The 21,690-nt window shown below is 42.2% G+C and overlaps 1 protein-coding gene and 1 pseudogene across 1 annotated transcript; both read left to right on the forward strand.

Annotated features, from left to right (window-relative positions):
• The first annotated feature begins 2,171 nt into the window (after window positions 1–2,171).
• Window positions 2,172–9,731, forward strand: LOC112071120 (sulfide:quinone oxidoreductase, mitochondrial). Its single transcript, XM_024138591.2, has 9 exons — window positions 2,172–2,410; window positions 4,209–4,379; window positions 4,708–4,761; window positions 5,140–5,340; window positions 5,601–5,810; window positions 6,187–6,370; window positions 8,564–8,631; window positions 8,765–8,943; window positions 9,239–9,731. The coding sequence occupies exons 1-9, from the start codon at window positions 2,186–2,188 to the stop codon at window positions 9,294–9,296; spliced, it is 1,350 nt and encodes a 449-aa protein (XP_023994359.1). The 5' UTR covers window positions 2,172–2,185; the 3' UTR covers window positions 9,297–9,731.
• A 1,466-nt stretch (window positions 9,732–11,197) lies between these two features.
• Window positions 11,198–21,690, forward strand: part of LOC112071114 (CTD small phosphatase-like protein 2-A) — a 24,561-nt pseudogene continuing 14,068 nt past the window's right edge.

The following is a 21,690-nucleotide window of genomic DNA, read 5'->3' on the forward strand; positions in this document are numbered from 1 at the left end:
GATCAGAATTTACACCTGTTGCACAAACCAAAAATAAGACTAGTTTTAGCTAAATCCGGCGTAAGCAATATGCGTTTATGAGATTTGATGCTTCATAAGGATGGTTGCTAGGCAGCGCCGCTTTACTAGGCTGTTACGGTCCTCATGGCAGTAATAAACGTTGCGAGGCTTGTCCTCATTACTTCGCAAATCCCACCACTATGTATGCACGTTTTCTTAACCACAAGTGGATGGATCAACTAATAATTATTGTGGGAATGAATTTCACTGAATTACGAAAATATTTGGAATAAAGTAGGCTAGTGCCATTGAAGGCATTTTATCATATTGTTGCTTTACAGCACCATGAATGGGACCGTAGTTATCGCGCTGCTTTGAGACAAGCGTGGGGACTCGTCTTGATTATCAATCAATGTCTGATTTTTGATTTCATGGAATCTCCGTTCGGATATTTGGTCACAATTAGGCTGGGAAAATGTTAGCCCACGCAAGCCTAAATTAAATAGTACCCGCAAAACACCAGTCTCAACGTCAACAGTGAAGAGGCAACTCCGGGATGCTGGCCTTCTAGGCAGAGTTGCAAAGAGAAAGCCATCTCTCAGATTGTCCAATAAAAATAAAATATTAAGATGGGCAAAAGAACAGACACTGGACAGAGGAACTCTGCCTAGAAGGCCAGCATCCTGGAGTCGCCTCTTCACTGTTTATGTTGAGACTGGTGTTTTGCTAGTACTATTTAATGAAGCTGCCAGTTGAGGACTTGAGGCGTCTGTTTCCCAACTAGACACTCTAATGTACTTGTCCTCTTGCTCAGTTGTGCACCTGGGCCTCCCACTCCTCTTTCTATTCTGATTAGAGCCAGTTTGCGTTGTTCTGTGAATGGAGTAGTACACAGCATTGTACGAGATCTTCAGTTTCTTGGCAATTTCTCGCATGGAGTAGCCTTCATTTCTCAGAACAAGAAGACTGACAAGTTTCAGAAGAAAGAACTTTGTTTCTGTCCATTTTGAGCCTGTAATCGAACCACAAATGCTGATGCTCCAGATACTCACCTAGTCTAAAGAAGGCCAGTTTTATTGCTTCTTTAATCAGAACAACAGTTTTCAGCTGTGCTAACATAATTGCAAAAGGGTTTTCTAATAATCAATTAGCCTTTTAAAATGATAAACTTGGATTAGCTAACACAACGTGCCATAGGAACACAGGAGTGATGGTTGCTGATAAATGGCCTCTGTACGCATATGTAGGTATTCCCTTAAAAATCTGCCGTTCCAGCTACAATAGTCATTTACAACACTAACAATGTCTACACTGTATTTCTGATCAATTTTATGTTATTTTAATGGACAAKAYATGTGRTTTTCTTTCAAAAACAAGGACATTTCTAAGTGACCCCCAAACTTTTGAACGGTAGTGTACATTTACATTTTGGTCATTCTTCAGACTATCTTATCCAGAGCGACTTTCAGTCAATGTTATTGTAGTTTAACTGGTRTGTTGGTATATTCTGAACATCATGGCTGCCAGTTGTAAAGCTTTTGAAGAAGCTTTTGAAGAGCAATAATACATATTATATGTTGTAGTCTTCATTTGGCTCCTCTTCCTATATTAAATGGATAAACAAATAATGATTGTGTTATAATGTTTACTTCATTAAGAATGTATGTGGCAGTTGACATTTGGCCAATGTCTCTAATGAGCTCTTTTGAACTTTCATTCAGAACCCGAAAATGTACCTATTTTTAACGTCTGGAAAATACGTATATTCAAGGTCCAGYAAATACGTATTTTCAACATCTGGAAAATGTACCTGATTTTAACGCCCAGAAAATTATTTTTTTAACATCATTTAACTTACTAGGAAAGCCTACTATCAAATAAAATAAAACAGCATTTGTCACTTGCACCGAATACGACCTTAAGGTGAAATGCTTACTTACGAGCCCTTAACCAACAATGCAGTTTTAAGAAAATAGAGTTAAGAAAATATTTACTAAATAAAGTAAACACTTTTTTTTTTTCTTTTTTTTAAAGGGGCTTGTTTTTTAATGTTTGCAGACATGCGCCTTCTGCTGTTCATTCATTTGACTACACTGKCTGTCAATAATCTGTCCCTTTAAGCCTATGTAATCATTGTAACTGAATTCTGACTTTTAATACATTCTAGAGATACAGAAGGGAATACATGGCTACAGTGACAGTCATGCATCGGCAGCCAGCCCTGTGGAGGCAGTGCCATAGGACTGCTGGTATTGGCATCTGTCGTSTCCACACCAGCAGCAGCAATGCCTCCTCCAAAGAGCATTACAAGGTCCTAGTGCTGGGAGGAGGAACTGGGGGCATCGCAATGAGTGCTCGGATGAAGAGGAAGCTAGGGGCGGAAAACGTGGCRGTAGTGGAACCCAGTGAGGTATTAAAGACAGTTGTTGACAACTAAAGGGTGCCCTATTCACTATAGCATCGGTGCTAGGGAAAGGGAAAGGGGGATACCTAGTCAGTTGTACAACTGAATGCCTTCAACTGAAATGTGTCTTCCGCATTTAACCCAACCCCTCTGAATCAGAGAGGCCTACAGTCAATCCAATGTGCCTTCAGAAAGTATTCATACCCCTTGACTTATTCCACATTTTGTTAATACAGCCTTTATTCAAAATAGATTTAAAAAATAATAATTCTTACCCATCTACACACAATTTATTGAGAATGGATTACAGTATTCATTTACATAAGTATTCACATCCTTGAGTCAATACTTTTTAGATTACAGCTGCAAGTCTTTCTGGGTAAGTCTCTAAGAGCTTTCCACACCTGGATTGTGCAACATTTGTCCATTATTCTTTAAGATCTGTCAAATTGGTTCTCATTGCTAGACAACCATTTTCGGGTCTTGCCGTAGATTTAAGTCAAAACTGTAATACGGCCACTCAGGAACATTCACTGTCTTCTTGGCAAGCAACTCCAGAGTAGATTTGGCCTTGTAAAATTAGGTTATTGTTCTGCTGGAAGGTGAATTATTCTCCCAGTGTCTGGTGGAAAGCAGACTGAACCAGGTTTTCCTTTAGGATTTTGCCAATGCTTAGCTCCATTCTGTTTCTTTTTTATCCTAAAAAACTCCCCAGTCCTTAACGATTACAAGCATACCCATAACATGGTGCAGCCACCACTACGCTTGAAAATATGGAGAATGGTTCTCAGTAATGTGTTGTATTGGATTTGCCCCAAACATAACAATTTGTATTCAGGACAAAAAGTKAATTGCTTTGTCACATMTTTTGCAGTTTTACTTTAGTGCCTTGTTGCAAACAGGATGCATGTTTTGGAATATTTATATTCTCTACAGGCTTCCTTCTTTTCACTCTGTCATTTAGATTAGTATTGTGGAGTAACTACAATGTTGTTGATCCATCCTCTGTTTTCTCCTATCACAGCCATTAAACTCTGTAACTGTTTTAAAGTCTCCATTGGRCTTATGGTGAAATCCCTGAGCGGTTTCCRTCCMCTCCGGCAACTGAGTTAGGAAGGACGCCTGTATCTTTGTAGTGACTGGGTGTATTGATACACCTGCCAAAGTGTAATTAATAACTTCACCATMGTCAAAGGGATATTCAATGTCTGCTATTTATTTTATTTTCACCATCTAACAATAGGTTCCCTTCTTTGTGAGGAATTGGAAAACCTCCCTGGTCTTTGTGTTTCAAATGCACTGCTCGAATGAGGGACCTTACAGATAATTGTGTGTGGGGGGTACAGAGATGAGGTAGTCATTCAAAAATCATATTGAACACTATTCCATGTAACTTGTTAAGCAAAGTTTTTCTCCTGAACTTATTTAGGCTTACCCTAACAAAGGGGTTGAATAATTATTGACTCAAGACATTTCAGCTTTTCATTTTTTTATGAATTTGTAAAAAAAATATATATAATAATTCTAAACACAATTACACTTTGACATTATGGGATATTAAGTGAAGGCTAGTGACAAAAAAAATCTAAATTTAATCCATTTTAAATTAAGGCTGTAACACAACAAAAATGTGGAAAAAGTCCATGGTGTGAATACTTTCTGAAGGCACTGTAGTCCACTACTAGACCAGAGCCCATAGTGCATTATATAGGGAATAAGGGTGCCATTTGGGACATCCCCAGGCTATTGTAGTCTAGTGCWTGGGACAACATTAGTGAGCAGCATTCTTCCCTGTGTTTTATAGATGCATTACTATCAGCCCATCTGGACATTGGTTGGAGCTGGGGCTAAAAGTGTGGCCTCCTCTGGTCGCCCTACAGCCAGTGTCATACCTCCTGGYGTCAAGTGGGTGAAATCCAATGTACAGGAGATCGACCCAGACGCAAACACTGTGCGCACAGACAATGGCATGGAGGTAGGAAGGGCTGTTTTACTTTCCTATRGTTAATTTGATTTAATACATGTTGATTGACTTCATGATCAAACAGTCATTATTGGGCTTGGTATCAACGTGAGCAAGGCAAAAAATGTCAGTCGAGTGTTGTCATAATCTATTTTTCCCACCTTTCCTGGCAACATCAGATGCTATAAAAGATCCTCTTAATATGAAACGGGTCTTGATATGCAACTAACCAAATGTCAATGAAGTCAATTTCAGCTTTACATGTCCTATCCAAGGAAGTGGGCGTACAATCATTTTCCGCCCTACAACTGACTGAAACGTATTGTCTTCCCTGTAACAGATCTCCTACCAGTATCTGATAGTGGCTCTAGGTCTACAACTACACTATGAAAAGGTGATAATACCATAGATTGTTAGTTTCACTTCCTCAATATTGTTTCAACATACTGACTTACTGTATAATTGTGTAGCGACAAGTTTGGACAGTTACGTGTGCCTGTGTTCTGATGTTCTGTTGTTGTCAAGGCACATTTATCAGTTAGTTGTTATCAATTAGTTGTTATCAGTTAGTTGTTATCGGTTAGTTATTTGGCGTAGGCTATGGCGAAACAGTAGCCTGTGTGATTTCTGTTTTAATAAACCGTTCAATTAGAGAATTCGTTCCTCTGTTGTGGACATTCTTTTATTTATGATATATCGAGGTCGTTACAATTGTATGCGTCAGTCTCTGCCAATGATACAATCTTTTGGTCTTCTTACAATGACTTTCTAGATCAAAGGCCTGCCTGAGATTGATGATTGGGTGAAATTTAAGATTGGTTCAAACTACTCTGTGCAAACCGTGGAGAAGACTTGGAATGCACTACAGAACTTCAAGGAGGGAAATGCTATATTCTCTTTCCCCAACACTCCGGTGAAGTGTGCAGGAGCACCACAGAAGATCATGTACCTGACCGATGCTTATCTCAGAAAGGTATTGTAATACTAATGATACAAAATGCATCAGATAAAGCTTTATTAACAAGTATTATGATGAATCTCCATTTTTGTCAAATTATCTGGGTCGTGTTAGTGGACATTTTACCAAAACATTTTTGGAACGGAAGTGTTTCTTATTTGACGTGTTCAGATAATATCTTCCTGTTTCACTCCGTTCAAAGTATTTTCTTCCATTTCATACCTACTGAACACAGCCCAGCATAAAAGGTTATTCTGATCTGATCCCTCTCGAAGACAGGAAAAAGAGCAACTGCCAACATCATGTACAACACGTCACTGCCAGTGCTGTTTGGGATCAAGAAATATGCAGATGCATTGTGGGAGATAGTGAAGAATCGCGACATCCAGGTGAATCTCAGACACAACCTCATCGAGGTCCGGGCCAACAAGCAGGAGGCCGTGTTTGAAAACCTTGACAATCCTGGAGAAACTGAAGTGTTTGAGGTAAGTTCCAGGTAGCCTGGCCCCAGATCTATTTTGTGTTATGTTGCCAACTCCTATGCCTATGGTCATTATCATATGTCACAAAGATCGTAGGAGTTGGCAAGGCAACACAGACATATCTGGGACCAGGCTAAGTTCCAGGCAGCTATGATGTACAAATMGAGAACACAGAATGGTAGTTCAGAGGGGTTTGTTTACACATCTGCAATAGATTATCTAAGATGACATAGAAGCTTGATGCTAAGAAACAAACAATCCAGAATGATTCATATCGGAACATTCACTGGGCAACAACAAGACAGTCATAGTTGTATAATTTCATTTGTTTTTTGCTCATTTTCAGTCAATGAATCAATCTTTTCTTTCTTCCTGTCAGTATGAGATGCTTCATGTCACTCCTCCAATGGGACCCAACCCGGTGGTTAAAGGATCCTCATTGGCTGATGAGGGTGGCTGGCTGGACGTCAACAAAGAGACCCTTCAACATAACGAGTATCCCAACGTGTTTGGGATCGGAGACTGCACCAACCTGCCCACAGCCAAAACAGCTGCTGCGGTGGGTATGTGATTTCAGTTCTTATATTTTCCCACTACAAAAAAATAACACAACAAAACACAAAGTTAGGGGGAAACGGCTCTTGCAAAACTTTTTTTTTAATGGTATTTGCCTGCCCACTTGCCAGGTTGAAAACCTGTACCTACAGTCAGGTCCATAATTATTGTCACCCTTGATAAAGATGAGTGAAAAAGACTGTATAAAATAAATAATTAAAATACTGAGCTATATTGTTTGCTTTAAAGAGTTGGGGAATTCTGTTATTTTATACCAATACAATTGTTCAGAGAAAGAGATTTTGTTTAACAAGTTCGGCCCAGGGTATCCTGCGCCGGCTCTGCGCACTGTGTCTCTGGTGCGCTGTCACAGCCCAGTGCGTCCTGTGCCTGCGCTCCGCATGTGCCCGGGCCAAAGTGGGCATTCAGCCAAGAGGAGCAGTGCAAGTGTTAAGCACCAGATCTCCAGTGCTCCCCCACAGCCTGGTTCGACCTGTGCTTGCTCCACGGACCAGGCCTCCAGTAGGTCTCCCCAGCCTGGTGAGTCCTGTGCCTGCGCCACGGGCCAGTCCGGGGCCTGCAGCGAGGGTCCCCAGTACGGGGCCTGCAGCGAGGGTCCCCAGTCCAGGGCCTGCAGCGAGGGACCCCAGTCTGGGGCCTGCAGAGAGGGTCCCCGCACCAGAGGCGCCTCCAAAGTGGGGGGAGCCAGAGGTGGAGCGGGGTCTGCATCCCGCACCGGAGCCGCCACCAAGATGGATGCCCACCCGGACCCTCCCCTATAGTGTCAGGTTTGCGGCCGGAGTCCGCACCTTTGGGGGGGGGGTGGGGGGGGTACTGTCACGCCCTGACCGTAGAGATCCTTTTATTCTCTATGTTTGTTTGGTCAGGGTGTGACTCGGGTGGGAAAGTCTATGCTTTCTGGTTCTTTGGTTTTGGCCGGGTATGATTCTCAATCAGGGACAGCTGTCTATCGTTGTCTCTGATTGGGAATCGTACTTGTTGGTGGCTTTTCATTCACTCTGTGGTCCAACTCATCCCATACCATCTTAATTGGGTTGAGGTTGGGTGATTGTGGAGACCAGGTCATCTGATGCAGCACCATCACTCTCCTTCTTGGTCAAATAGCCCTTACACAGCCTGGAGGTGTGTTGGGTCTTTGTCCTGTTGAAAAACAAATTATAGTCCCACTAAGGCCAAACCAGATGGGATGGCAAATCGCTGCAGAATGCTWTGGTAGCCATGCTGGTTAAGTGTGCCTTGATTTCTAAATAAATCACAGACAGTGTCACCAGCAAAGCACCATAACATCTCCTCCTCCATGCTTCACGGTGGGAACCACACAAGTGGAGATCATCCGTTCACCTACTATGTGTCTCACAAAGATACGGAGGTTGGAACCAAAAATCTCAAATTTGGACTCATCAGACCAAAGGACAGATTTCCACCGGTCGAATGTCCATTGCTCATGTTTCTTGGCCCAAGCAAGTCTCTTTTTCTTTTTGGTGTCCTTTAGTAGTGGTTTCTTTGCAGCAATTCGACCATGAAGACCTGATTCACACAGTCTTCTGAACAGTTGATGTTGACATGTGTCTGTTACTTGAACTCTGTGAAGTATTTATTTGGGCTGCAATCTGAGGTGCAGTTAACTCTAATGAACGTATCCTCTGCAGCAGAAGTAACTCTGGGTCTTCCTTTCCTGTGGCGGTCCTCACGAGAGCCAGTTTCATCATAGCGCTTGATGTTTTTTTGCGACTGCACTTGAAGAAACTTTCAAAGTTCTTGAAATTTTCCAGATTGACTGACCTTCATGTCTTAAAGTAACGATGGACTGTCGTTTCTCTTTGCGGGGAACCACTGGTCTAAGATCCCTRCCAAAGTGTTTTCCTAAAATCTCATAAAACATTTTTAGAAAAGGGGGAGAGGATGCTAGAGTATTGAAAACAGAGGTCCCAATCATTTTGACCACAATCTTCCTCAGATTTTTCGTACTACTTCTCTGAACAATTGTATTGGTATAAAATAATATAAWTTCCCAATTGTTTTAAGCATACAATATAGCTCAGTATTTGAATTATTTATTTTATACCGTTTTTTTGTTGTTGACCATTTTTATCAAGGGTGCCAATAATTATGGACCTGGCTACATGTAGTATATTTTCTATTGAGCATGGGAAAGACAACATGGTGTATTTTATTTCCAGCTGCCCAGTCTAGTATTCTGGACAGAACTATTTCAAAAGTCTTGAAGAATGAAAAGCCAGATACAAAGGTACGTTACCTAACTAACACGAATTAAACTAAACCTAACCTCTTTTTTATTTATTTTTATTACAAATACGTTGTGTATTTAGTTTTTTCATAATCTACAAGATAACACAGTGCTAAAATACTTGTGTTTACAGTACGACGGCTACACTTCCTGCCCTTTGGTGACGAGTTACAGTACAGTCATTCTGGCTGAGTTTGACTATAGTGGTCAGCCATTGGAGACATTCCCCATTGACCAAAGCAAGGAGAGAAGGACCATGTACTACATGAAAGCTGACGTGATGCCTCCTCTGTACTGGCATGGTCTTCTCAAGTAAGTAGCTGTCAAAGAGAATTCCTGGGTTGTGTTCATTAGGCACCAAAATGGAAAAACTGACTGAAACATTGAGCATTTAACCAATCGGACACCCTTATTTTCATTTTCTGTTGCAAAAACGTTTTCAAATGTTTTCTGTTGTGTGCCCTAATAAACACAACCCCGTATGTAGACTAAAGTGGCAGGAAATAAAGTCTAAATGGATATTTTTGGTGGGGAATATTAGTCTTAAACGTAATCTTTTTGGTGGGGAATATTAGTCTTAAACGTAAATCTGATCTTTTTCCCAAAGGGGATTCTGGGGTGGACCAGGACCAATCAGGAAAATCATGCACCTTGGGATGAAATAGAAGTTATAACCTCTTAAGATGTGCTGTTCCAGACTGCTACACGAGTAATCATTACAATAACCATGATCATTTTATAATACAATTAAACAAGTCATTGACAATCAATTGAAATCTCAAAGTAAATCGATGACAAAAGTAATATTGTAGCGTTCCATGACATACTATATCGTTCATTATAAACTGGGTGAGTCGAGCCCTGAATGCTGATTGGCTGAAAGCCATGGTATATCAGACCGTATACCACGGGTATGACAAAACATTTATTTTTAGTGRTCTAATTATGTTTGTAACCAGTTTATAATAGCAATGAGGCACCTCGGGGGTTTGTGGTATATGGGCAATATACCACGGCTAAGGSCTGTGTTCAGGCACTCCACGTTGCGTCGTTTTGMGTYTGTATCTAATATATATATATTTATCTCATCTCATTGCTTAAATGTATGCATAAATAAGACCTTATAGATGCCAAGTCTTGGTCGTGATATGGTTTCAGTCCTGTCATTTCATAAAGAATATGTGCTATATTATAAAGATGTGTAACTTTAATAAATAACAAATATGTCATAGTTTGTCCTTGCATTTCTTCCAGTGTTCTATTTTGCTGGTAACCTATGACTACCCCTTGTTGTTGGACAAATACTGTACTATAACAGCCCACTCTGCTTACAATGACCATACCATACAAGYCATCCACACARACTAGTACTCTGCTTAGTAGASTAATGCTGCGTTCCTAACCAAGTGGGAATTTACCACATTACGACAGGGAACAATCCTCTTGAACGGCCTTCCAACTGGTAATTACTAGTGRGAAACTCGTCTATTATCCTGAGTAACCCACTTCTCCCACATGCTGACCTCTGACCTCACCTGCTAAGGAAATGACCTATATAACAGCAATCCAACAACAAAACATTATTTATTAAAAACATTTTTTGAGTTTTTTTTTAACACTAATTTGTTTACAAGCATGATAGTTTAAGTTTTAGTTTTGTTCACGCAGCTTGTTGGCCATTAGCTCATCAGCGTTTTTCAACGAGTTCAAAGCACATGATGGCATCCAACTGGTAAATTCCCACCTCCTACTACTTGGTTATGAAAGAAGCATATGGCTGCGTTTACACAGTCAGCCAAAGTCTGATATTTTTCCACTAATTGGTCTTTTGACCAAACACATGAGATATTTCAAATTAGATATTTTTTCAGAGCTGATTTGATTCGTCAAAATACCAATTAGTGAAAAAAATATTTGAKTTGGGCTACCTGTGTAGATGCAGCCTATGACTAAGGAAGAATGTGATCAGACTTTGCTTTCCAAAACCTTTTTTTGAAAACTGCTGGACTGTTTTGGATACACCTTATGTGCACTTGTATAGGTCAAATGTATGAATTATCCAGGGATTCTGATGACGTAGGTTTCTAATTACAGTGGGTGCACTCGTTTTACTCCAGTGCAGCCACATGTGCTCCGTATTGAAACAGATGTGAGAAAAAAAGGACATTTCTTACTGCATACCTATGATGTTATTCAGTGGTTGCTTTCAGCTGTTTTTTTCAGTGGTGGTACACTGTAAATTCATTGCATGTACTGCAATCCACTTGGCAGAAGATATCTAACCTACCATTACGCTTGTTTACACTGAACTGCACTGTGGTACTAATCATGGTTACGTTAAGACACCATTGAGCTGGAGCGAGATATGGGTCGGAAAACATACCTCAATGTAGGGATGGGATATGCCATGTGGATAAAGGTKAAATGTGGAGTACAGTGTCATATCCCATCCCTGCATTGAGGCATGTTTTCTGATATCTCAGTGCTGGCTCCATGGTGTTTGAATATAACGTTCTGACCCCAGTGCAGTTTTGTGTAAACAAGGGTAATTGTAGGGTCGGCGTCTTCTGGCAATGTAATCCACATTCCTAGACATCACACTAGTAGCGCTYTATTCAGTGTAGTTAAATCGAATGCATCCACTGTGTTTGTGATGAGGCGGGAAATGGCGTCCACAGAGCCCGTCGGTGGTATGTTGTCCTAAACACAGCTGACAGCCAGACCGCTCTCTCGGTGGCCGCACAGTTGCGGCTACCAGTGGACAGGCCAGCAGRGAGTTTAGTTACGAGTTTCTTGGACCATTGGTAAGTAACGTTAATTGGTTATGGCTYTGTCAACATGTTTTTGATTCAAACGACTGCCATATCGCTAGTTAGCTGTGAGCTAGCTAGCTAGATGGCCAACTTGGTGTAGCTAATGTTATCAGCCAGCTAACTGGTTATCAAAGGAATTAACTAYCGACATGTTTTGCAATAATAGTTACTAGCCATTTGTTTTATTTCATAGGTTAACGGCCTCTTTCCATGTTCCTTGTTTGGTGGCAATCGTGAAATCAACATAGRTAGCTRGCTAATGTTAGCTGGCTAACTTTAGCTAACTAGCTCTGTAACGTAACGTAGTTAGCTAACGTTAGTTCGATAGCCAGACAGCTATTCTCTGTTACTTTTGTTATTGTTATCTAGTCCATATTTATTTGGCTAACTATGTACTATCTAGTTATATCGTGAACAGCTAACTAGATCYTTTATAACGGCCGTAATTAAATCATTAGTTAGCTAGCTAGCGGTTACATAACACAACTAGCTAGCTAATACAAGGCTCATGCTTCTGTGCTGTTTACTGTCTTGTACTTTTACTAGCAAATGCTAGATAAAACAAATATATTTGGCTAGTTAACGTCAAAATTACTTCTGGTGTGTGTCAGGGAATTATCTTTGTATTCTTACTAAGTTAGGTAGCTAGTGAGGCCTCTCCCACTAATAGCAGCTAGGTAGCCAAGTTAGCCAACAACTTCAGCTACCTAACCAAGTTAGCAGAACGAACACCGCCCACTTTTCCCAGTTGGTACTGTTCATAAAATGGATCATCACTCCATAGGTACTGTAGTATATTAGATCCCACTCTATAGTTTTTTTTTGTGCACGATGGGTAGTTATCCATGTCTATTAACGAGCTGAATTTAAATCTGAATTTTTAAATGATCATAATAGCAATTCATATTTTTCAGTATCCACATAATGTAGGGGTGTCAAACTGATTCCACAGYTTGCCCTAGACAACCAAGTGAGGGAAGTTCCTTGCTATGTAGTGACCTTAATTCATCAATCAAGTACAAGAGAGGAGCGGCAGTCCGTTGAATGAGTTTGACATGTAACATAACCGATGTGTAGAACAACTTCCATTTTCACTAGTTACCACAGCCACAAACTCAATTGGCTATAACTGGAAAAAATATTTATGAAAATAAACGTTTGCTTTTGTCTTAATTTAAGGTTAGGCATAAKGTTAGATAAAATCTGTTTTTAAACCTTACCCAAATTGGTTTAAGAGAAGTTCTAGAAGTAGGCGTCTAGTCAAAGCAGCTAATGCCTTCACACAGAGGGCAACAGCCGCCAGTGATGTTGTCCAAGGGCCAACAGATGGCGATATTGAGCCATATCATCTTACCGTCTATGAAGCCGGCACATTCGATACATTAGTATCCCTCATGGACCMGTTCYTACCAAAAACTAGAGGTTTAGAGGACCGATTATGCTTTTTCGATATCGATTTATTGGAGGACCCAAAAAAAGCCGATACCGATTAATTGGCCTATTTTTATATATATTTGTAATAATGACAATTACAACAATACTGAATGAACAATTTTATTTTAACTTAATATAATACATAAATAAAAATATTGTCTCAATAAATAATGAAACATGTTCAATTTGGTTTAAATAATGCTAAAACACTGTGGGAAAGAAAGTAAAAGTGCAATATGTGCCATGTAAAAATAAAACGTTTAAGTTCCTTGCTCAGAACTGAGAACATGTGAAAGCTGGTGTTCCTTTAACATAAGTCTTCAATATTCCCAGGTAAGAAGTTTTAGGTTGTAGGTATTATAGGACTATTTTCTCTCTCTACCATTTGTATTTCATAGACCTTTGACTATTGGATGTTCTTATAGCACTATAGTATTGCCAGCCTAATCCTGGGAGTTGATAGGCTTGAAGTCATAAACAGCGCTGTGCTTCAAGCATTGCGAAAAGCTGCTGGCAAACGGAGGGAAGTGCAGTTTGAATGAATGCTTACGAGCCTGCTGCTGCCTACCGCGCTCAGTCAGACTGCTCTATCAAATATCAAATCATAGACTTAATTATAATACACTGCTCAAAAAATAAAGGAACACTTAAACAACACAATGTAACTCCAAGTCAATCACAGTCTGTGAAATCAAACTGTCCACTTAGGAAGCAACACTGATTGACAATAAATTTCACATGCTGTTGTGCAAATGGAATAGACAAAAGGTGGAAATTATAGGCAATTAGCAAGACACCCCAATAAAGGAGTGGTTCTGCAGGTGGTGACCACAGACCACTTCTCAGTTCCTATGCTTCCTGGCTGATGTTTTTCACTTTTGAATGTGGCGGTGCTTTCACTCTAGTGGTAGCATGAGACGGAGTCTACAACCCACACAAGTGGCTCAGATAGTGCAGCTCATCCAGGATGGCACATCAATGCGAGCTGTGCAAGAAGGTTTGCTGTGTCTGTCAGCGTAGTGTCCAGAGCATGGAGGCGCTACCAGGAGACAGGCTGCTCCTCCTTGCACAAAGCGGAGGTAGCGGTCCTGCTGCTGGGTTGTTGCCTCCTACGGCCTCCTCCACGTCTCCGATGTACTGGCCTGTCTCCTCCTCCCCCGAGCTGACAGGTTAAAATCTGTCGTTCTGCTCGTTCCTAGGCCGTCAATTGAAAATAAGAATGTGTTCTTAACTGACTTGCCTAGTTAAATAAAGATTAAATAAAGGTGTAAAAAAAAAAAAAAAAAAAAAAAAAAAAAACGGCAAATCGGAGCCCAAAAATAGCAATTTTCCGATTGTTATGAAAACTTGAAATCGGCCCCGATTTAATCGGTCGACCTCTAGTATATATAACATACATACAGTTGAAGTCGGAAGTTTACATACACCTTAGCCAAATACATTTAAACTCAGTTTTTCACAATTCCTGACATTTAATCCTAGTAAAAATTCCCTGTCTTAGGTCAGTTAGGATCACACCTTATTTTAAGAAGTTGAAATGTCAGAATATTAGTAGAGAATTATTTATTTCCTCTTTTATTTCTTTCATCACGTTCCCAGTGGGTCAGAAGTTTACATACACTCAATTAGTATTTTGTAGCATTGCCTTTTAATTGTTTAACTTGGGTCAAATGTTTTGGGTAACCTTCCACAAGCTTCCACAATAAGTTGGGTGAATGTTGCCCATTCCTCCTGACAGAGCTGGTGTAACTGAGTCAGTTTGTAGGCCTCCTTGCTCGCACATGCTTTTTCAGTTCTGCCCACAAATTTTCAATGGGATTGAGTTCAGGGCTTTGTGATGGCCACTCCAATACCTTGACTTTGTTGTCCTTAAGCCATTTTGCCACAACTTTGGAAGTATGCTTGGGGTCATTGTCCATTTGGAAGACCCATTTGCGACCAAGCTTTAACTTCCTGACTGATGTTTTGAGATGTTACTTCAATATATCCACATCATTTTCCTCCCTCATGATGCCATCTATTTTGTGAAGTGCACCAGTCCCTCCTGCAGCAAATCACCCCGTGCTTCACGGTTGGGATGGTGTTCTTCGGCTTGCAAGCCTCCCCCTTTTTCCTCCAAACATAACGATGGTCATTATGTCCAAACAGTTCTGTTTTTGTTTCATCAGACCAGAGGACATTTCTCCAAAAAGCACAATCTTTGTCCTCATGTGCAGTTGCAAACCGTAGTCTGGCTTTTTTATGGCGGTTTTGGAGCAGTGGTTTCTTCCTCGCTGAGCGGCCTTTCAGGTTATGTCAATATAGGACCCGTTTTACTGTGGATATAGATACTTTTGTACCCGTTTCCTCTAGCATCTTCACAAGGTCCTTTGCTGCTGTTCTGGGATTTATTTGCACTTTTCGCATCAAAGTACGTTAATTTCGAGGAGACCGACCGCGTCTCCTTCCTGAGCGGTATGACGGCTGCGTGGTCCCATGGTGTTTATACTTGCGTACTATTGTTTGTACAGATGAACGAGGTACCTTCAGGCATTTGGAAATTGCTCCCAAGGATGAACCAGACTTGTGGAGGTCTACAATTTTCTTTCCGAGGTCTTGGCTGATTTCTTTTGATTTTTCCCATGATGTCAAGCAAAGAGGCACTGAGTTTGAAGGTAGGCCTTGAAATACATCCACAGGTACACCTCCAATTGACTCAAATGATGTCAATGAGCCTATCAGAAGCTTCTAAAGCCATGATGTCATTTTCTGGAATTTTCCAAGCTGTTTAAATGCACAGTCAACTTAGTGTATGTAAACGTCTGACCCACTGGAATTGTTATACAGTGAATTATAAGTGAAATAATCTGTCTGTAAACAATTGTTGGAAAAAGTACTTGTGTCATGCACAAAGTAGATGTCCTAACCGACTTGCCAAAACTAGTTTGTGAATAAGACATTTGTGGAGTGGTTGAAAAATMAGTTTTAATGACTCCAACGTCTGAGACGTTAACATATATATTAGTGTAGCTACATGGCATCTCACTGGTTTCCTGTGTTCTCTCTTTGTGTTGTACCTGTAATATATATATATTGCCCTGCCTGCTTGCCGTGCTGCCACACCAGTCTTCCATGTAACGTGTAGGATGATGAGGCTGAGAGTACGGAAGGCTTCTCAGCAGCCCAAACCCAGCCCCGGCCGTCCAGCCTCAGAACCCCGCCCAGCTCAGGCCAAGAGAAAACACTGCGAGGTGGAGCCCCCGCCCAGGAGAGGCCTCAGGATGCAGAAGAATGAGACTGGCCTGTTCTCCACCATCAAGAAGTTCATCAGGGGAAATGCTGTCAAGGTGGGTGAGCCGTCTTCATATAACTGGCCCAGTACACCCCCACCCCTCTGCAAAAATCAGTGTTTGGGCCAAGAGGAAGGGGTAGGGAGTGATTTTAAAAAATATATATATTTTTTTTAACTCTTCAGACAGGCTTTAGGAAGACAGTTCTAATTTTTAAGAACAATAGCAGAACAGCAAATGTCAGTCAGCTTTTAGATAGTTAATTGAAAGTTGTTATGGTCTTTGTTGCATGGCTTCTTTTCCAGAGGGCCAGTGTGGTTGCAGGGTTGTGTTCTAACCAAGCAGTAACGCTTATTCAACTAATCATGTCTTGATTGAAGCCTTTGATTAGTTAAATCAGGTTTGTACTGGTTGGCATTGACAATAGCCTCGTCCCACATTGATCTCTGCTGATTGGGCTGGACACCCCCMGTTATGAGGCTTCCATGATGAATAGTAATGATCAGTTGATTTTTCACTTGAGGGGAGATTATTATAATTTAAAGTTGTACATAAAATATGTCAGATTGTAGATTTTCAACATTAGGAAATGAATGTATATTATTTAAGAGGTGGGCTTATTGTGAACACCCTTGGGCTTATTTTCTCTTACATAAAAAAAGAATAAAACATGAAATCATAACATTTCACATGAGATGAATCTCTACCATTCTTCTCACTCCCAGGCCATAATCAGACATCCCATCTTTCCTACCTCTCATTCTTACTCTCCCAGGTATTAGAGCAGGACACTCCCAGCTCATCCCTCCCTCTTTCTCTCTCCCAGCACTAAGCAGACACCCCAGCTCATCCCCTCCCTCTCTTCTTCTCTCCCAGGTTGAAGGACAACCTCCAGCTCATCCCTCCCTCTCTTCTTCTCTCCCAGGCTTTATGAGCAGAGGACACCCAGCTTACCCACTCTCCCCTCCTCTCGTTCTTCTCTCTCCAGTAGAGGCGACACCACCAGCTCATTCCCTCCCTTCTCTCCTCCTAGGTAGAGGCAGACTCATCCACCTCCCTCCTCTTCTTCTCTCTCCCAGGTAGAGCAGGACACCCAGCTCATCCCCTCTCTCTTCTTCTCTCCCAGCTAAGAGCAACACCCCAGCTCATCCCCTCCCTCTCTTCTTCTCTCCTCAGAGAGTACAGACACCCCAGCTATCTCCCTCCCTCTCTTCTCTCTCCCGGTAGAGCAGGACACCCCAGCTCATCCCCTCCCTCTCTTTCTTCTCTCCCAGTAGCAGACACCCCAGCTCATCCCTCCCTTCTTCCTTCTTCTCTCCAGGTAGAGCAGGACACCCCAGCTCATCCCCCTCCTCTTTCTTTCCCAGGTAGAGCGACACCCACATCACCCTCCCTCTCTCTTCTCTTCTCCCAGGTAGAGCAGGACACCCAGCTCATCCCTCCCTCTCTTCTCTCTCCCAGGTAGAGCAGGACACCCCAGTCATCCCCTCCCCTCTTCTTCTCTCCCAGGTAGAGCAGGAACACCCAGCTCATCCCCTACATCTCTTTTTCTCCCAGTTAGAGCAGACGTCCCACGAAGAGATCGTATTGATTGAAAGTGGACAACAGCAACCTGATCACTTTCTTCTCACCCACCAACCAGAGCCATCGCCAGGGGGCAGAGAGTGTCTAACAAACCTGGTAGTTAGAGAGTCCAGACACTACACGTAATCTGTCATCTACATTATGATATAAGAGTGTGAGGAATAGGGATGTCATTTATAGTTCTGCTTGATGACGTCAAACTGAAGCACACCACATCATGCTTTATTGATTCGTTGCAGCAAGTCATTTTATGAATATTTATGTATTAATAATGTTATCTTACTATTAGAAGCGCTGTTAGGGCTCATTTTATTATTTATTATTTTATTATCATGTCAGTCTTTAAGTAGTGTCAGTTGAATAACAGTTGAAATATTTCTACTATTTTCCTCGAAACCAATTACGTTGAACAGCAAGCCCTGAAGCAACGGTAAACTGGAGTCCCGTGGAGGTAGCGCAGCTCCACCTCGCACCACTCTCCTGGGACCATCTTTCTCTCCCGTTCTCAACTTCTTCTCTCCTGCTATCCAAGACAGGTACACAACGCCTCAAGTGTTTTATCATTTAGTTTTTTTTTTAAAAAAAAAACAAACTATCCTAAAGGAAATCGGTTATTTAACCTTGTGTCCGCCGTGGTTGAATCTGAAATGTATTTCCTTGATGTCCGTCCCTCTTCTCTCGCCTCCCTATTAAAGAGTCAGAGAAGCGAGGAGAGCATTGGACAGAAGTCCGAGGAGAAGAATCTTGTCCAATGGGTCTCTCTCTCCCTCTGTCTTTTTGAGAAGGGAGAGGAAAAGGACGCACGAATGGAGGACAAGAAAAATATCGGAGACTCACACATGGCAAATAAGATTAAAGGAAAACACTTTTTTGGGCGAGATTCGCTCAATTTCTCTCCTGTGTTCTCCTTCTGTGTCCAGCCATCCTGAGTCTGGTCCCCTGGCAGGTCAGATGAGATCATGAACACGAGCTGAGAAGAACTGGAGAAGATACGCCAGTCCCCGCATCTACAGAGGGCATCGTTCCTGTCCTCTGTTGCCCAGCTCCATCAGTACCGCCACCACAACACTCCTCTGCCACCAGCACCGTCGAAGAAGGGATGCAGTTACTGCCCCTCTAACAGTAACCATGACGTTGTTGCTCCTAGTTATGCTATGGGTCCATTTGAACACATATTGCAGAGTCAAGGCCCGCGGGCCACATCCGCCGCGAGAAGTTTTTTACGCCCCTGAGATGATCTTGATTATTTAGAACCGCCCGCGACCGCAGCAAGCCGGCAGCCCGCAGATCTTTACACGCACCAATACTACATTTCCCACAATGCAACGGTGACGCACCGAGCAGTAGGCTGCTTCATTTCAATATTATTGGCACACAGCATCCAGCATCACAGTAAAATTAACTTTCAGAATACCCTAATCAAAGGCAAAACGGAAGGTGGACACTGAGAACCGTTTCAAACAATGGGATCGGAGTATATTGTTCACGGAGTAGCTAACCTGTGTGTCTTCTGTGTGGAGAAGATGTGGCGTACTGAAAGAGTACTTGAGACGACATTATGAAACGACAAACACCGGACAAAAAACAAGAATATGACATGGAACAAAGGCTACAAGGCAGAGGAATTAAACGAGCCTCAAATCTCGACAGCTCTTGTTTCAAAAAAGCCAAATCACAAGGCCAGCTGCTGTCAAGGCCAGTTTTATTTTGGCAGAAGAATCGCTAAATCAGCCGGCCATTTACGGAGGGATTTCATCAAAAACTGCATGATTAAGTTTGTGACGAAGTTTGCCAGAAAAAGGCAACTCTTTTAAATGTGAGTCTGACAGAAACACCATTGCCCGAATAGACCAGTTGTCCTCAATCTAAGAGCAGCTGTGAAAAGGGAAAATTTCATTGCATATCTCTGCTGTGGATGAGAGCACACATTTCTGACATTGCCCAGTTGTCAATTTCATCCGCAGTGAGACTCATCTAACGTGACAGAGGAGGTTTTGGCTTACTCCTATTGCATGCACAACTACGGGGCATGAATTTGTATGAAAGTGTCAGTAAATGAGATGGCTGCCTTGGGAAAAACTCGTGGTTGACAACCGACAGCCCCTGCGTATGTGGCACCATGGACGGACTAGGTAGGCGGGAAAAGATACGGGAAAAGATGAAAGAGGAAACCGACATGAGCTGACAGCTTATCATTTTATCATACACCGGAAGCGTTGTGCGTAAACCTTGAAAATGGAGCATGTAATGAGCATCATCACGCGCACAGTTAACTTATCAGAGCCAAGGTTGAATCACCGCCAGTGTCAAGGCATTTCTACGGAGTTAGACACGGAGCATGGTGATTGCCTTATCAACAGAGGTGCGATGGCAAGCCAGGAAAGTGCTTCAAGATGTTCGAGCCTTATTCTTATGTCTGTTCTTGACAGCAAAGGAAAGACACAACACAACTCCAGACGAAAATGTTTTCTGTGTGAAATGGCTTTCTGTGTGACATTACGAGTCATCTGAATGCAATAGATTCGACTTGCAGGTCGGATCATGTCATCTCTGAATGTACAGTACAGTGAAGCATTTAAAACCAATAGACTCTGTGGGACGATGCGGAAAGAAAATTTGAGCCACTTATACCATTTCTACCAGTTGCCACCCGTTATGCGCACAGTGCTGATAAAATAGAGTGATGCTTGCCGCTGACTTTCGACGCCATTTGCTGACTTTGAAGCACAAAAAATGCAGTTGGAATCGCTCGAACCCTATTGCTGTTGACGTGGAAAAGCTCACACCAAACCTCCAAATGAGTTGATTGACCTCCAATGCAATGATTGCTACTTTGTATGTGCAAATGATTACTGCAGTGTGCGCTATGTCTCGTCCTTTTGTGTACCTCCCTCGCAACACATGCCTCCCTAGCCTGCGCATCCAGGCTTGCTTCAAATCCGTGTTCCTAGTTTCTGTATATCCGGATTGATAACAAATAACATCACATTAAAGATACGACTTACGCGAAACACCGTTTCACTGCACAATTCGAGGATCTTTATCTTTACTCTCCGAACATGGACAACCTGGGAAAGAGGACACCATCATCGTAATCACCCTCAACCTCAAACAAGGGAACGGACTTTTCCAATTCACATGCTATCTGAGTTGTACCGTTTCAAGTAAAGTAGAAGTAAATGTATTGCAGGCGTTACTGCTCGTAAACATTGGTCTAAGAGAGGGTGTGCACGGGGAGTAGTTGTGTCTACAAATGTATCTGTCCTGATGACTATTAATATGATGAGAGAAATGGCATAGCGCGTTTGCAGAGGAACTGAAGCCCATCGCAAAGTATAATCCAGGGTACTGGCATGGGCCGTAGTTATCATGGGGCTGTGCACCAGTGATAAGCTCAGGTGGTATAAAGAGATATGGGCGGGGCTGGATATATTAAAGAGATCGAGACAAGACCATAAAAAATAGCAGTAGCTATCATAAGTATCGATCAGTGCAATGGTACGGAGTGGAAGTCAATAGGCACTAACTAGCGTCATTGTGGACGGGGTGCTGAGATAGATGTGTGGATGATCTAGTGTCGTCTCTGCGTGGTAGTGTAAATGGGTGATTGCTGCGGCAGTGGGCTGGTGACTCCCGATGTCTGGACTGCGAGGTGAGAGTGATGGATGGACGTCTCGAGGAATTATGGTGGACGGGAACTGGCGTGGCATTATAGTGAGAGGAAGTCGCGGGGGGGAAAGCATAAGAGTATGATGTCTAAAATAGGGAATGCTGGTAGTGTAAGTGGATAAAAAAAAGTATATCGACAAGGAATGGAAGTGGCCCGTGAGCCTAGAGCCCGGCGGGGGGCGCTCAGTATATGCTCCTTTCTGTCTCCCGCTCCCGCATGACGCACCGACGGGCAGGATGTGCGGAGTGGTATTCTCTGTCGGCGAGCTAAGAGCCAAAAATCCCAACAC

The sequence above is a fragment of the Salvelinus sp. IW2-2015 genome, unplaced genomic scaffold (genome assembly GCF_002910315.2).
Source record: "Salvelinus sp. IW2-2015 unplaced genomic scaffold, ASM291031v2 Un_scaffold1525, whole genome shotgun sequence".
NCBI classification, from domain to species: Eukaryota; Metazoa; Chordata; class Actinopteri; order Salmoniformes; family Salmonidae; genus Salvelinus; species Salvelinus sp. IW2-2015.